Source organism: Adiantum capillus-veneris, chromosome 18 (genome assembly GCF_014529385.1).
Source record: "Adiantum capillus-veneris isolate H3 chromosome 18, ASM1452938v2, whole genome shotgun sequence".
Taxonomy (NCBI): Eukaryota; Viridiplantae; Streptophyta; class Polypodiopsida; order Polypodiales; family Pteridaceae; genus Adiantum; species Adiantum capillus-veneris.
In genome coordinates, this window is record NC_140948.1 from 14,914,980 (window position 1) to 14,931,944 (window position 16,965).

The window sequence follows — 16,965 nt, forward strand, 5'->3', positions numbered from 1 at the left end:
ATAATGGTAGAAAATTGCAGATGTTACATAGCTACTGTAGAGAAGTACACCCCCAACCATTTACAATCAAGGAGATTCTTTTAGGAGAATGCATCAAAATGGATATTCCACTTTGGAATCTATGGAGATTCTGTTTTCTCTGGCCTGCTAGAACCAAAGAAATGAAGCTATCTTCAACCACAATTCTGGAGACAATTTATCATTATTCCTAGAAAATTGAAATGCCATAGATGGTAGAGTTGGAAGGATCTGATGTTGATGTATTATTCCAAGGACAAGCTTTCTATGGCTTATGCTTGCTTGGATCTATAATTTTTTTCCTTTGGGATGCCTCTCTCCCTTCATGTGAGGCATAGTTGTAATTTGCCTTTTCCTTAGAACAATTGTTTGTTCTCTAAAAAATATATATATATAACTTTAATGCAATTAATGCACATGCAAGGCAATATAAATGATAATAAGGAAGCAATTATACACCTCAATTTGGTAATAACAAAATCTCCAACACGTCCGGACATTACTTATCTATATGATATGATTCACAGAAGCATTTTAGATTATCATAAGCCCCTTGCAATTCATTAAATCACAAGTCTTTTGATTCATTTATCAAGGTTTCAATTTTTAGTAGTTTAGGGACAAGCGACCCACTATTACCCATTGAAGTGATTTACTAGCGCTGACAAAGTTCTAGTTGTTGTGCATGAGCATGTATATATCTAAGCTACAAACATTCGATTCTACTATCCAAAATGGCAATCATATACAAGGCAACATTAGAGGTGAGTTGACACTGGATTTTTTTTTAATGCAAGGAATTTAAGACAGTCATAAGAAATGAGAGCGGCTTAATGTATCAATGAAGCAATCATGCCTAGTGTTTCATTGAGAAGGGTTCTATGGGAAGGCAGACCAAATAAGAGTATTCATTGAGGGTGAAATACTAATGATCCAAGATGTCCTATAGTAAACCTTGTGTGAAAGGCTTTTGAGCTAGGACTACAAAAAAGCAAAGAGTAAACAAAGGCTTCACAACAACCTGATTGTCTCACTAGCAAGGTGAAGCCTTGTTCATTAGCTAATGCTCAAGGAGTGGCCTTGACCTCCTCCATAAAACTATGAGAGCTCCATTTTCAAGTCATACTAGCTGAATCATTGAAAGGACGCTAGGGTTCTCAACATAGATGCAAGGATAGACTGAGCACACATAGGTCATCATGCTCATGTCGCTATACATATGTACCACATGACATGTTTAAGCAATGATTGTTCCCCCTCCCATGATGATGGAGGCCTTGTTTCAACCATGTACTTCATCATTTATGTCATTGCACCAAGACACGTCACCCCATACAGCATCACAATGAATGTCTAGGATAGGCATACTTGATCAAGTACAAAGCAATACAAAAGTGGTCTTGCCAACATGCATTGAGTAAAATTAGATTGCCGTCATGCTATGAGACATCACTCTTGGTGCATGATCATCCTTGGTCAAGAACACAAAAATACATTTGTTATGGCAAGTCCTTCAATCAAATGCCGGTTTATATGTTCCATCTGATGATAATGTACTGGCAACAATACCTCAAGAATTATAAGAACCTGGCAAACATAGTCACCCATAAGAATGCCTCCAATATAGTTATATCACCATAAATCAAAGAGCATTCAGAATGAGGAACAAGGAGCATTCTTTTTAACTATAGGCCCATTTCTTGTGTAAGAATCAATTTCTTACTATAGGAACTTTGGGCACCAAAGATTAAAACATTGCAGAGCCCCTAAGACATGTCCCAAAAATGACCTGTCGAGTATCAAACTGCAAGCCAGGTCTTGCCACCCGCTCTTTTTGTGATTCTTACTCGTTTCAATGTTTAGTTTGGAAGTCTTACACCAAGGTATTGTCAGCCACAATGATCATAAGAACTTGTCATGTAAAGCTTGCATGATACCTAGTTTAATTCTGAATACTGCATGATACATACTTTAAAGAGAAGGTTTTACAACATGCAATTATTAAAGTTCCTTCTCCCAGGCTTCTACGTATCTCTTTTTCTAGCTAGGGGTTCTCTTTTCTATTAATCTACCAGGATGCTTAACCCATGCATGCTAGCTGACATGAATCTCAGCTAAAATTTGCAGGAACATATAGATATGAAACATTACCTTGTTCACATTGCTCGCAAAACAGATAAGGATTCCAAACAAAGTGTTCCCGAGGCAACAGGTAAAGCTTCTGCAAAAAAACTCAGGCCATGAACATTATCTACCTCCACACCTACAATTCTGCTCAGTGACACCCTTTTCAACACAGCTGTTGCACAAGCTTCAGATATATCTAGCAAAGCTAGTTGCTGAGTCACCCTTAACTTCAAGAGTTTGTAGCATCTGTAACACTGGGACAGGACAAAGATACAGACCAGATAAGTTTACAAGGAAGCTTTCCCACTAACTCCTGTGTTGATATTTACATCTCTTTACGATAAATAGCCTGCATGGGATGTGCTGCCGACAATCCACAAACCTGTTTTGCTGTAACAGTGAACTCACAAGAAGAGGCTGGGAGATGTGGTGCAAAGACTACTTGCAATGTCCTTTTCACTCTGCAGGAAGGGAGACTGCTTGAATTCGCAGTCCAGCTATTTTTGCTTGAATATGCATTCTGTGAGCTATCACGGCATGATATTTCATCTGCCTCTGATCCATCACAACAATATGATACATTTGGCTTGTCTGCAATCCCGTTACACAGCAGCGCAGGTCCCTGATGAGGGAGAGTAAGAAGAAGATCATCTGGAAGCTCTGACTCGAGTTGATCAAGAACAGAGACATGAGGCACAGACTTCATGCCACCAGATTTTAACTTAGTATAGTGTGGATTTGAGCTACTTTGGCAAGAGATCTCCGTTGTTCCTGTGTGTCGATCTTGAGAGTGTTCCTGCTTGTCTGGCAAATATGTGCGTGAAAGAAAGAGTCTTGTGTTGACACAATGTGACCATCCTATACCTAATGCTGGAAGCACTCTTCTCCCTGCAGATATCAAAGGTCCAGAGCTCCAATTTAGCATGGCACTGACAGAGTTTTTCCTCTACACTCTCACTGTCTACATCGTCAACAGCTTGGTTGGTAACCAAGATAGCAATGTCATAATCATGCACATACTTCTTCAGCTTGCTTGATAGCTTGAAAAACCAATTTGTGCGCATGGTTAAGTCCTTGGCATTGTTGTCGAAGTCAGATCAGAACAGAGCAGCCATAGAATCAATAACCAGGAGCCTCACTGGCATGGCAAGAGGACAGGTAAGGAGCACATGCACTTGGTCAAGAAAACTGCATAGCTCTTCAATATTTCGTATTGACTGCACAAAAATGTTGTCACAAGGATGTGTGATGTCCTCAACCTCGACATCACCATAGAAGTTCATAAACACTCTATGCTGTTTTGGCAGAAGATTGCTACTATGTATCTCAACACATACATCAGAAATTCTATTTAAGACATTCGCGCCCGTTACTCCATTCTGTGCATTGCATTGGTTGCCCCCTTTGTCATGGATGGATGATGGCTGGCGAAGATAACATCGGATGATACACTCTCCTTCCTCGTGTCTTGCCAATCAGTGCCATCTCTACCATTTGGCAGTTCATTCGACACGGATGGCATAGCATTTCTGCGCTGGCTATGGTGATGATTCAAATTAAGGATGAAGCCATTGTGGGAGCTGAGATTGGTGCAGACCCTGCCTTCAAAACCGTCTTTTTCAGAATTTAGCAGATTAGGGTGATTGTTATGAGAAAGGGGAAACCCAGGCCGGAGTTTTCCTGCATCGAGGAAGCCTTGAGCAAGCTGCTGGAGGCGTTTGGAAGGAAAATAAGTTTCTGTGTAGATGTAGAGAGAACTTGCGTGGAGGCCGCCATGGGAGACGGGCATCTGTGCAGAGAGAAGAAGTTGAAGGCAGATCTGCGTCTTGGCGGAACCGCATTAACCCACGAGCTCGGTGATGCTACCACAGGGGATTCCGCCCTTTAGGAAGGAGTCCAAGATGGAGCAGCCCAAGCTGCACTTACGAGCGAGCCGAGCCATCGATGGCGATGCAGCATGCACGCTCTCCTGCTCTCTTCGTCTGCTCATGCTCTCTCATCCTCTTGCTCACAACTTTCTTCCCGCCTAAAATGTATTTAAAACTAGTGCCCTTTTTGTTTGAACAAGATGGATCCTTTTTGTTTGAACAAGATGGATGCAAAGTATAATTAGGCTGCGTTCAGACTGCTCTTCCCGCACTTTTCCACCCTCGAAAACCTCTTCCGCAGGTCTACCCACTCTTTGAATTCACACACCAACTCTGCATGCACATACAGAGACAAACACTTGTGTACACTGATTAGATGTCAATGGAAGGGGCAGCACATGGGCGGGATGGGCATGCCGGAAGGCTTGATGCTACGCTTGGGCTTGAGTCAGCATGCCGCTAGGACATGGCGGGTAAAGCATGTTGCACAGTGTGAATGAGAGCCTTAGCAACGCTCACTCTCATTGACTGAAGCGCCCCATAAAGCATGGCGGGCAGGGCATTGTGAACCCGACCTAAGATTGTTCACTAGAAAAGAATGTTTGCTAGGGTTGCGGGAGCTCCCAGTCGCTCCTCTGTAGCTGCTGGGGTGGTAAAGCCCAATGTGCCGTGCCTAAGTGTTGGGCGGCTAGAGACTAACTGGGAACTAACACTAACAATTCATTCTACATAAAACAATAAGGATTCATAACCCTAACACTATTGTCTTTGGAGTAAACATGTGTCTCCTCTCTTCTTTCTTCTCCATTGCTACATACACACACACGCTCTCCCACGTGCACTTTAACTGGTATCACGGCTCAGGGATTGGGAGCACCATTGGAACTCAGCAAGGAAGTAGGTGGAGAAGCAGCAAAAATTGCAACACGTTTTTGCATATCTATTTTGGCCTATCAAAATGTCTTCATTCAAGCCGATCCTCACAAAATTTGACCAATTTTTTGTCCTCTTCAACTTTGCAGAAGAAAGTTTTCTCAAAATCTTCACGAATTTTGAGATACGTCACTTAGATTGCCTGTAGATCGTGAAGTACAAGCTGTAGATTTTTATAGATTTGTTTTGACCTGTAAAAACAACTCATTTGATGTTCATTCTCACAATCTCCAACCGTTCTTGAGTGGTCTACAACTTTGCAGAAAGAAGTTTCTGTAAATTTTGCACGGTTTGAGAGATATTCAGTTCAGACGACAAGGTGCTCTACCTTCATCGGTTCTTCTGCGTACAGGTTTTGGTTGCAGACTCTTTCTGTAATCTCTGTCACATGCATATTTGATGCAAGATCTTGAGCTGTTAAATCAAACAATCTGTCGCAGCAGTTACAAGAAAGGGTTTCTGTGGTTGATGTAAGATCTTATGCCGTTTATGTATTTTGATGAAAATATGCAAAGCCTATTGTTGAGGGTCATGGTAAGTTTTTATTGAGCTAGGGGATTCTCAAATGTGGAAATCCTTTCGGTGATGCAGGTTTTGGAGTGAGCCCCCGACATCCCCATAGTTTCGGCATCGACATAGGATGTATGTTTATGCGGTTAGTGCAGTATTGATGTGCATTTGCTGATTTCAGTCACACACGGCATGGAGGTGGTGTTGACAAAGCCAATAGCTTAGAGGGGCTACACCAATGGATGTATCAAAGACTTTTGCACATGTCACATCGCAAGAAACAAGTCAAAAACAGTAAGATTGGTCATGCACTGAGATTAGCTAAAAAAACGATGGAGGAGGGAGAGTCTTCCTCTATAGCATCACGAGAGTGGCAGCTACAGAAACAACATGAGGGAAGGGTTTCAAACACCATTGCAAGTTGAGCCATAGCTCCTTACACAAACCTTACTGTATCAAAAGACTTTTTATGTAATTACAAATTTACATGATGTGAATGATGGTTGCAAGAAAATAAAATAATTTGAAAGATTTGGTTAAAAATCAACGCGACTTTGATAAAAAAAATAAATACATTTTGTTGGTTTTAGTCATCGAAAAATGTTACAAATTACTATGGTCCCTTGCCTTTATTTGAAGAGCCTTCCTCCATGTGCCTAGGATGTTTTGAGCAATGTGTTTCTATTTCTTCATGCGCATCTATTTTATGAGTATGTTGAGGTCAGGCAATCTGGTCTCCTCGTTTGCATCAAACTGCGGGGGCCTCTTCTGTAGCTTGAAGTACTGGCTACTTATGTTTTAGCAAATCATGTTTTCCATATTATGCTAATTGACATGGGTTTGTGATTCCACAAGCTAGACTATACGCAGCATGTGTCAAAAAGTAGCGACTACGAAGGCCATACATGTTAGGCCCAAGACTAAACATTGAAATTGTTACTTGCTTCTCCAACATCATAACCTTGTCTGTGTTCCATCTGATAGACGTGCCTCCTAGATATCTTGAGAGTGTCTTCAATACCAAAAAAGAAAATTCAGCTCTATCCTCGGGAAGAAGCTGGAATGAAAGCAAAGGAAATTTGGGGTGCTCAAATTCACTAAATTCTATCCCAGAGAGGAATTCTTTTCCAAATTTCCCTTGCCTCGTCCAGGGGGTGAGGAATAAACTCATCATCATAGACTACAAGCTGCAACAAATGAAATGCAATTGTTGATACATACACAATAAGCTCGTAATCTATATACACTAACAACATGAACGAAAAAAAATATTCACACAAAAATTTACCTTCTGGTTTTCATCTTCTTGGACTAATGTAGAGTTCCATAAGTCAATTGTGCTATTAACTGTAGAGGAAGAAGCCGGTACAAACGACATAGTTCTCCCCAATTCTGTGATCCCTAGCCTTTCATGTATCACCTTAAACTCTAACTTCGTTGGAAGCGTCACAGCACGTGCGGCTACCTTGAAAATCATTGCTAGTGCCTCCGCTGGCTCAACAAACTCACCTGCTGTTACATGAGCATCCATGAGAGAGTAGTTATCATCGTCAAGGTCAATAATAATGCCATCTTCTTGTGGATTCTGAGAAACTATCGCAAGGCAATGGTCTTCTCTAAAATCAAAGAGTTCCATGATGTCATTAAGCGCCACATAGTGATGATCATCGATGGGGACAGTGGGGAGGACATTCGTGGGCAACACTCCCTCTGGCAATTGGACACCTGATAATTTACGTAACCCACCACTTGGTTGCTCCACCAACACTTCACCAGTGCCTCGGTGCTTACTGCTCTCTACCTCCTCCGCTGTGTCTCGGTGATCATCTAGAATGACATTCAAGAACAGTATAAAGCTAGCATCGTATTCCACCACACGACATTTTCGGCCGTGTACAAGACATTTGATGCCATTCCTACGTAGATGCACTGGGATTTTGAGACTTCTCCAAGAGAAAATATGTTTCTTTGAATGCTCAGAACTTATGTCGTTCATATAGACATGTCAAGAATCCTCGAACTCAAATGTGCCGCCGGCCATTTGTTGCTCGTATGTTTGTTGAAACTCCACAAGGTAATGTTTTGCAGAAGCCAAAAACTCTCACAATGAGAAGCCAAGGTTGAAAATTAGCTTGATCTCTTGCTCCCGCTGATGAAGGCCATTTCGGTAGAGAAAGTGGGAGATTTTGTCCATGGGTGGCTCGTTAGAGTAGGGCACCTCCTCCTCTCTCGATCTCGAATCCATAACCTGGCAAGAAAATGCTATAAGATAAGGACGAGGGTAGGTAGGCTCTGGGCAAGACTCAAGAGAAGGCAAAGGAAGAAGGCTCTCGCTAGGACAAGGGAGTACAAAGATAGCCATACAGGACATCATATTTATAAAGGCTCCACCACGTGGTTAATTAACAACGCACAAAAAACGACACGTGACACCGTTGGAGGCACGACGTGAGAATATTTGATTGTCGCAACACAACGCGAGAACCTACGAGGATGCAAGCATACCTGGCATTGGGCGCGTTGTGCCGCGACATTAATAAGGCGGAAAATTTATATGCCGAAGATATGCTCAAGGGTGTCGCTTCACAACGCGAGGACAAGCTTTTTTGGGTACGACCGTGCTCTCTTCGCATTGTACCCTGACAGTCGCCTTGTCGCTTCACAATACAAGGACAAGATTTCTTCGGGTACCATCGTGCTCTCTTCGCGTTGTGTCATGACAGTCGACTTGTCGCTCCACAACACGAGGATAAGGTTTTTTGGGGTACGAACGTTCTCAGCTCGCGTTGTGCTACGACATTTATCTTGTCGCTCCACAACGCAACGCGACTTAAGACTGGAAAGAGAACTAGCCCTATTCGCGTTGTGCCACGACAATTGGCATGTTAGAGAACCATTAGAGAACATTTGTATCAAAGATATGCTTAAGGATGTCGCTTCACAAAGCGAGGACAAGTCTAATTTTGATATTTTTCTATCGCGGCACAACGTGATAGTGCGATTACTCTCCAAACATAAAACATTCTTTGCATTGTGATGCGACATATTCCCTATCGTGCCAGAACGCGGTATGGAAGGTTCAGTCTCTCCTAATCCCCCATATCGCGTTGTTTCCCGACGGTCACCTAATTCTTCCTAGCCGCATGCAGGCTGATTTATGTTGCCACGACATGTCGATCATGCGAGGGTGCACACTTCCCAACAACTGGAAATTAATATCACACGACGAGTGATGATGATTACATCTACCCGAGTATATAACCGAGCACTTCCGTTGATCATCACACGACGAGTGATGATGATTACATATACCCGAGTATATAACCGAGCACTTTCGTTGATCCCAGTGTTCATTGATCACTCTTCTCCACTCTCAGAGCCAACACAACCACTTGAGCTACCTATTTGCTTGGTCTTCTCCTTTTCATGCAATCTGTCATTTCCAAGCCCTATTCTTAGTCTTTCATTTTTCACACCCTATTCTCACTTTTCCATGGCTCGCACAAAGCAAACATCGAGGAGGGTATACCTGCAGGACAGCGAGCCTTTAACTTCCCAAGTTGCAAGGAAAAGCATGAATAACTTGCGCTCAACTATGCGGAATTGAAGGTACGAGCAGAACCAAAGCATTTTGTTCGAGATTTGAAAGCTCCAAAAGCATATATCTCTTGCTATTCCAAAGCTTCCATTTCAGAGGCTTGTGTACGACATCTGTGAGAATACAAATTTGGATTACCGGTGGGCCAGATGCGCTATGGGTTGCCTTCACGAGGTGGTTGAGGACTTTTTGATTGAGCTATTCCAAGATAGCTACGTCCTTACAGTGCATGCGCACAGGATTACTATGATGCCTTAGGATATCTACACCCTTAGGTTGCTAAGGTTCAGGTACAAAAGGATACTTGTGCCTATCGCTCTTTCAGATAAGAGGATGAGAGAGAGAGAGAGAGAGAGAGAGAGAGCAACCCGTCTGTTCTTGCCGGCGAGTGTGTGTGTGTGAGAGGGAGAGAGCAACGTTCGGAGGAAATCAAGGAGAAAATAAACCTAAATTGCCTTTGGGGGGTAGTTTCAAAGAGAAGAATTTTCAAACTAGACCAACTTTTTACAATTTTAACTCCATTTTCTTGAATTTTCCAAGCGAGCTTTCTCCTTCTCCCCCTCTCTTCAACCGATTGTTTTGTTTGTTCAACCAGCTCAAGGCTTATGTGACACACTTTTCTCGAAGATTGACACACACACAGAGAGAGAGAGAGAGAGAGAGAGAGAGAGAGAGAGAGAGAGAGAGAGAGAGAGAGCTCTGCGACAATGCGATGTCTGCCACACACAGGTATGGTATCTTGCTCCATGCTAATAGTATGTGATGCAAACGTTGATTTGTTGACGGGATGCGTGTTGGTTTGGTGCGCACTTGCAGACAACGGGCTGCTTGATGTTGCTGTGTTACGTGCTAGCGATGTGAAGCTCGCCCACGAAGCTAGGGGTTGCTTTTTTCCATGGTTGGTTGTGAGCACGGGGGGTGTAGTGTTTTGGCAAAATTGTGTAGGACCTCAACTTGCATGACGAGTTGCTATGCAATTGCTCGGTTTCTCGATCTCGCTAGCTACGTGCTCGGTCTATGGGGTTGTGGCAAGGAGGTGCCTTCATCTTCTCCTATACAATAGGGGACTTGGGTGTTTACAGGTACAACCTGTAGGTTTGATGTTGTATCTGTCTGCAACAATATATTAGGGTCAGTATTAGTGCCCTTTATCAATGACAGAGATAGATTGTGATTAACCTGGCGATTGAGAGAGAGAGAGAGAGAGAGAGAGAGAGAGAGAGAAGAGAGGAAGAAGCAGAAGAGAATTTTAACGTCGTAGGAAACTATCCCAAGAGACCTTAAAGATCTAGCCGACGAGGAGAGAGAGAGGTTGCCAATGTGCGTGATGAAGGGGAGAGAGAGAGAGAGAGAGAGAGGCGGGGGGGTTGCCAATGCGCGTGATGAAGGGGGAGAGAGAAATCTCTTTGATCATTCAAGCCGCAATTATTTATCCAATTGATACGCCTAATCACTAAGCTTCAAGATGATATCTCATGGGTCATAAGTGGTGGCATCCAATTCTTCCTTAACGGGCGGTAGGCTCCAGTGCTGTGTGTGCAACCACGAAGCTTGAAGAAGGCTTGGCGACAAGGCTGTCTCAGAAACCGACAGCTTTTTGAAATCTACTTCAACAACTCTCAATAAGTTTCTGGATCCAAAAGTGTCTGCTTCTGTATGCACAATCTACAATCCTTTGATGTCGTCGTAGGTGATGATGACGATGATCGGAATTGGATCTTCGCCTATAGAATAGGGGGACTTGGGTGTTTATATGTGACTTGAAACCTGTAGTTTCGATGTTGTATTTGTGATCTACATCAATATATCGAGGTTAGGATTAGCGTCCTTCATCAGTGAGAAGGAGAGATTGTGATTTTTGTGGGTGGGTCGGTGTGGGTTTTTTTGGGGGAGGGGGAAGGGGGGAAAGAGAGCTCATGCGACCTGACGACTTTGTGTGAGAGAGAGAGGCCGTCGAAAGCGGCCGGCCATACTAGTATATATATGTGTATACGTGTGTGTTTGTGTGCATGTATGTATGTATAAGTATAAAATTTACTAGAATTATGTCAGAAAAAGCTTCACTTTAACATTCTAAAATAATAGAATGTAAGAGAAATCAAGCCATGTGAGAATGTGAAATAAAAGATGAAATAAAAAAATTTATTTAATAATCTAAAATAAAAATAACATTTAAGATAAATTTCAATCATCACGAAAAACATTGAAAGTATGCGTAACTCAACCTAGCTTCAACTTGCTTCAAGGCTTCTTCTAGAAACACATGGGTTTTTTTAGATCACTTGGTAACAAAAAGGGATAAGTAACACCTTAAAGGATTAATGAATTTAAGCTAATCTCTCAATGCAAGCACTAGGGAAACTTGCACGTAGATCGCATTTCATTTGAGAAAATACATGTCTCTCATGTTAAATTTGAGAATACTACTTAACGAGAATTCCTTATGGAAACAACGTGTGATAATTGAGGGACTTTCCCCCACTTCATTCACTTTTGTTAATGTGCCACTTGGACCCATAAGATTTTCTCATGGCAATGTTTTGTTTTGATTAAAAATAATGCGGCAATGTTTTGTTTCAATTGGAAATAATGCATGTTTCTTGTGGGATGGCACTTCATAAAGCACAAAAAGTGCTTGAGGAGCTTCCTATTTGGGATGTCGTCTCTTGGAATGCACGGATTGTGGGATATGTCCAACTTGGGCCGCACCAAGAAGCTCCAGGCTTTTGTGGATGCGAAGCCAGGGTGTCTCGCTAGATGCAATCACATATGCTTGCATCTTGAAGGCAACATTGAGGGTCAGGAAAGCTTTGTGTTTTTTTCAGCAGGTGCAGAGGGTGGGCATCACATATGCTTACACCTTGAAGGAATGTGGCATTACACAAGATATTGATATGCGAAGACAAGGTGTCTCGCTAGATGCAACAATCACATATGCTTGCATCTTGAAGGCAACAGTGAGGGTCATGAAAGCTTTGAGCTGTTTTCAACAGGTGCAGAGGGTGGGCATCACATATGCTTGCACCTTGAAGGCATGTGGCATTACACAAAATATTGATATGCGCATGTGAAACCACGATGACATTGTTAGTCAGGGGTTGTTGAAAGAATGCGTCGTGCTTGGCACTGCCTTGGTTGACGTGAAGCAAGGGTGTGTCTGCGGAGAGAGAGAGAGAGAGAGAGAGAGAGAGAGAGAGAGAGAGAGAGAGAGAGAGAGAGAAAATTGACCGCATTTCTCTCTCTCACACACACATGGCCAAATTTGACAAAGAACTTCCGGGCTGTTTTTGACGGATGCGAAGCGAGGGTGTCTCGAGCTGTAATCACATACACTTACATGTTGAAGGCAACTGTGAGGTCAGGGAGCTCTAGGCTATTTTCAACAGATGTAGAGAGAGGAAATCTCCTCTGGCGGTGCCTACGTACTAGGGCAAAGAAGGTTTGGGCTATTTTCGGCTGCAGTGCACTTCTTCATAAATCACAAAAAGTGCTTGAGGAGCTTCCTTTATGGGATGTCATCTCTTCGAATGCACTGATTGTGGGATATACCCAACTTGGACCGCACCAAGAAGCGAGGGTGCCTCTCTTGATGCAATCACATATGCTTAAAATAAGGAGAGGTAAAGAGATATAGCTATATAGGTATAGCCTCTGTGTGTGTGACTATACGTTGGTCGGTGTCTTTTTGTGTGCAGTCACTCGACCGTCACATCGGGTGATCCATTTGAGAGAGAGAGAGAGAGAGAGAGAGAGAGAGAGAGAGAGAGAGAGAGAGAGAGAGATATACATCTTGAAGACAACAGTGAATGTCAGGGAGCTCCGAGCATATTTTAATAGCTGCGGATATATTCCATCCAATAAAAAAGCAGGGTGACTCTCGCAAGAAGCGATAGAGCGACTATTTCTTTGTCATTTATAAGCTTAGTATCTTCTTATGAATTATAGATGAAACATGGTGTAGCCTCAAGCAAGGTATATTTGCTGAGAAGCAAAAGACTAAGATTTATTAGTGCTGCTAGATTTATGATTCATGTGCTTTTTGATGAATTTCTAATCCTTTATATGTATGAATGAAGATGGATCCTAACGCCTCTGTGACTTACACACTAGGAAGACGATCTCAACACGTCCGAGGTAAAATATTGTATATGTGTATTTGTGACATTTTGATACTTTAAAGAATTTAAATCTCACAGTCAACAATTATGTATTAGATCCACCATTATGGAGGGGTCCAATCACAGCCATGCAGGTGATTCATCTACTCGAGGACTTGGATGTAGCAAGGTAACAATGTTGATGTTGATATAGTAAAGTAATAGATTTTGTGTATCAAAATATCTATCTATATTAATAGCTTTTTGTTTGGCTATATATTACAATATTACCCAGAATTGTTGATGGTGGGTATATATCATGCTTCATATGATCCGAACTTGCTGTGCTACATTCAAGTTGCTATTCAGAGAGGATTCAGAGCACGTGTGATCATTGTAGAGTTAGGCAGAACCCGTCCATTCAATGTTATGTTTTCTCAGAATCTTAGTCTCGGTGCTTGGTTCCTACGTGTTTTTGTGTTAGGATCTCTTCCTCTAGTGATTGGTAGATGTGTTTTACATCATGGACCATGGGTGGTTCGATACCGCAGTAGGGCATGTCGTAGGCTACATTTTTGAGCGTAGAAAGCTTAAGTCTCTACGCATGTTATATTTTTTAACATGAGAAATATCACTTACTCTATATGTTAGTCCAAAGTTAATTTGAAAATATGTTGTGAAGACTTTTGTTTATGTTGCTGCATAAAGGTTTTCATGTGAACTTGCAAAGATTCAAATGTTGTCTTCTCAAATGCTTATTCTTCTTAAATTAAATATTTCATCTTATAAACTTCCAACACATACAATACCTCTCTCTCTCTCTCTCTCTCTCTCTCTCTCTCTCTGTGTGTGTGTGTGTCTCGCTTCAAGAGAGAGAGAGAGGAAAAGAGAGAGAGAGAGAGAGCTTTGCAAATCTCTCTCTCCATCGCTCTCTCTCTCTCTAGCTAGAGAGAGAGAGAGAGAGAGAATCCATCTAGTATGTAGACAAAGGAAAATGCTCGAAAAACATCAAGGTTTAGTGTAATCCCACCCACGAATTTTGAGATTTACCTCTAAATTTTAAATTTGAAGGAAGACTAATTTTAAATTTGAAGGAGGACTAATAAAGGAGGGCCCTATAGCCCTGATGATTGCGAGAGAGAGAGAGAGAGAGAGAGAGAGAGAGAGAGAGAGAGAGAGAGAGAGAGAGAAAATCCACCTAGTATGTAGACAAAGAAAAATGCTCGAAAAACACCAAGGTTTAGTGTAATCCCACCTATGAATTTTGAGATTTACCTCTAAATTTTAAATTTGAAGGAGGACTAATGAAGGAGGGCCCTATAGCCCTGATGACTGCGCATGTGTGTGTGTGTGTGTGTGTGTGAGAGAGAGAGAGAGAGAGAGAGAGAGAGAGAGAGAGAGAGAGAGGCACCAGAAGAGGACGGCTATACTAGATTTTAAATTCTTCGACAGTGTAGACTTCAACACTAGGTAGAGAGAGAGAGAGAGAGAGAGTAGTTTGCTTTATTTGTTTTTATGAAATTTTCCATAAGCAAAAAGCTTGAGGATAATAGAGACCATGCCGCCGCCGAAAACGATGCCGTTTTACTAATATGTATAGAATTTACTAGAATTATCTAAGGTAAAGCTTCACTTTAGCATTCTAAAATAATCGAATACAAGAGAAGTCAAACCATGTGAGGATGTGAAATGAAAGCTGACATAATCGAATACAAGAGAAGTCAAACCATGTGAGGATGTGAAATGAAAGCTGACATAGAAAGATTCATTTAATAATTTAAAATGAAAATAACATTTAAGGGAAGTCTCAATCATCATGGAAAACATTGAAAGTATGGCTAACTCAACCTAGCTCTAAGGCTTCTTTTAGAAAGTCAAAAGAACATGGGTTTTTTTCCTATCAATTGGTTTTTTTCGATCACTTACCTTAAGGATTAATGAATTTAAGCTACTCTCTCAATGAAAGCACTAGGGAAACTTGTATGTAGATCGCATTTCATTTGAGAAAATGCATGTCTCTCATGTTGAATTTGAGAATACCACTTAATGAGATTTCCTTATGGAAACAAAGTGTGAATATTGAAGGACTTTCCCCCACTTCATTCACTTTTGTTAATGTGCCACTTGGACCCATGAGATTTTCTCATGGCAATGTTTTGTTTTGATTGGAAATAATGCGGCAATGTTTTGTTTCAATTGGAAATAATGCACGTTTCTTGACGAAAGGATACAAGACAAAATTAAGAGGTATTAAATTAATCAATGAATAAAATTAAGTAGACAAGGATACCCTTGAGGTATTTTGAAATCCCCCACAAGAACGTACATTATTTTCAAGTGAAACAAAACATTTGTAACCTCCACTGTGAGATTGCTAAGAAGAATAACTAGGAAAAGGTGATATCTGCAGTGATAAGTGTTGGCGATCAAGGAGTGTGCTGTGAGCAGGGCTCTCTCCTTGGTAATAACCCCAAGCCAACCTTTGTCCACTTGGTTTAATCAGTTTTAGGTTGGCACCCTTTATCACTTGATGTAAAAGTTCCCTTGTGTCTTTGGTGACTATTGATGCCATGGCTTGGTAGGAGCATGGCTTTAGATGTAGCTTTTTTGGTTTCATAATTTATACATACACTCACTATTGTGAGTTTGGCAGAAGAAAAATGTATTCTTTAAGGGAAAAGAAAGGTATACTTGGATGATGTCATAATATGCAAGGGTTATATTTGCTTTTAGATTTTGTGTAAAGATTTTTAATTTTATTTGTGCTTGTTCACAGGTCTTGTAAGACCTTCCGAATGAGAGTATGCTTGATACACTATCTATCTATCTCTCTCTCTCTCTCTCTCTCTCTCTCTCTCTATATATATATATATATATATATAGTTTGAGAATATTACCTAATGAGATTTTCTCATGGAAAGAAAGTGTGATAATTGTCGGAGTTTCTCCTCCAATTCATTCACTTTTGTTAATCTCCCACTTGGACTCATGAGATTTTCTTGTGGCAATGTTTTGTTTCAATTAGAAATAATGTATGTTTCTTGTGGGGGGATTTCTATACTTCTATACTTTGAAGCAACTTAAAATTTTCAAGGAAGGAGAGGGTCTCCACTTGTCACTCCTTTGTTCATTTTTAAAAAAACCTTACAAAAAATCTAATCTAAACTGCAAAAATAAAAGGTAAGATTGTAAGAAATGACGGCCTTCAGAATGTAAAAAATGACAAGCCTTTTGAAATGTACCGTCAAAGGACTTTTTATTCTACATAAAATAAATGTTTTAGTTTGATTGCACATAACAAAAAAGGGATAACTGTAGTGGAGGTTTTGTTACTTAATGCGAATTTACTTTTTGAAGATACACCAAAAAAGGAAGAATTTTAGTAAAAATTTTGCTATTTGATGAAAATGTAATTTTTGAAGATATATTTGGCTTTATCTTTTCAAGGAGCTTTTTTCAAAACCAATATTGAATTTTTAAAAAAGTTTTGGAAGTGTGTAATTCTTTAAAGAGCTTGAGAAAAAGAAAAAAGCTCGCTTAACGTTGACTTGGGGTTGTCTTGCTTTGAAGATAATGACATACAAATACAGGGGTCATTATCCACGCTATTGACCATGAAAAGAGAGAGAGAGAGAGAGAGAGAGAGAGAGAGAGAGAGAGAGAGAGAGAGAGAGCATCACATTGCATGTGTGTGCGTACACGTGCACATGCATTAGAGAGATAGAGAGAAAGAAGGATTTTATCATTGAGTTCACGCATCCTTCAAATTTTTAGGATATTATTTTTTGGCATTAGTGTATTTTTAAAAGGGTAG

At 41.0% G+C, this 16,965-nt stretch overlaps 2 protein-coding genes across 2 annotated transcripts; both read right to left on the reverse strand.

Annotated features, from left to right (window-relative positions):
* Window positions 1-943: 943 nt before the first annotated feature.
* Window positions 944-3,070, reverse strand: LOC147435260 (uncharacterized). Its single transcript, XM_086487933.1, has 2 exons — window positions 2,170-3,070; window positions 944-1,605 (listed from the first exon to the last, which is right to left on the reverse strand). Exon 1 carries the CDS (start codon window positions 3,068-3,070, stop codon window positions 2,471-2,473), a length of 600 nt encoding a protein of 199 aa, XP_086344059.1. The 3' UTR covers window positions 944-1,605; window positions 2,170-2,470.
* A 444-nt stretch (window positions 3,071-3,514) lies between these two features.
* LOC147435261 (uncharacterized) lies at window positions 3,515-3,934 on the reverse strand. The gene has a single exon (XM_086487934.1). The coding sequence runs from the start codon at window positions 3,932-3,934 to the stop codon at window positions 3,515-3,517; it is 420 nt and encodes a 139-aa protein (XP_086344060.1).
* Window positions 3,935-16,965: the final 13,031 nt, after the last annotated feature.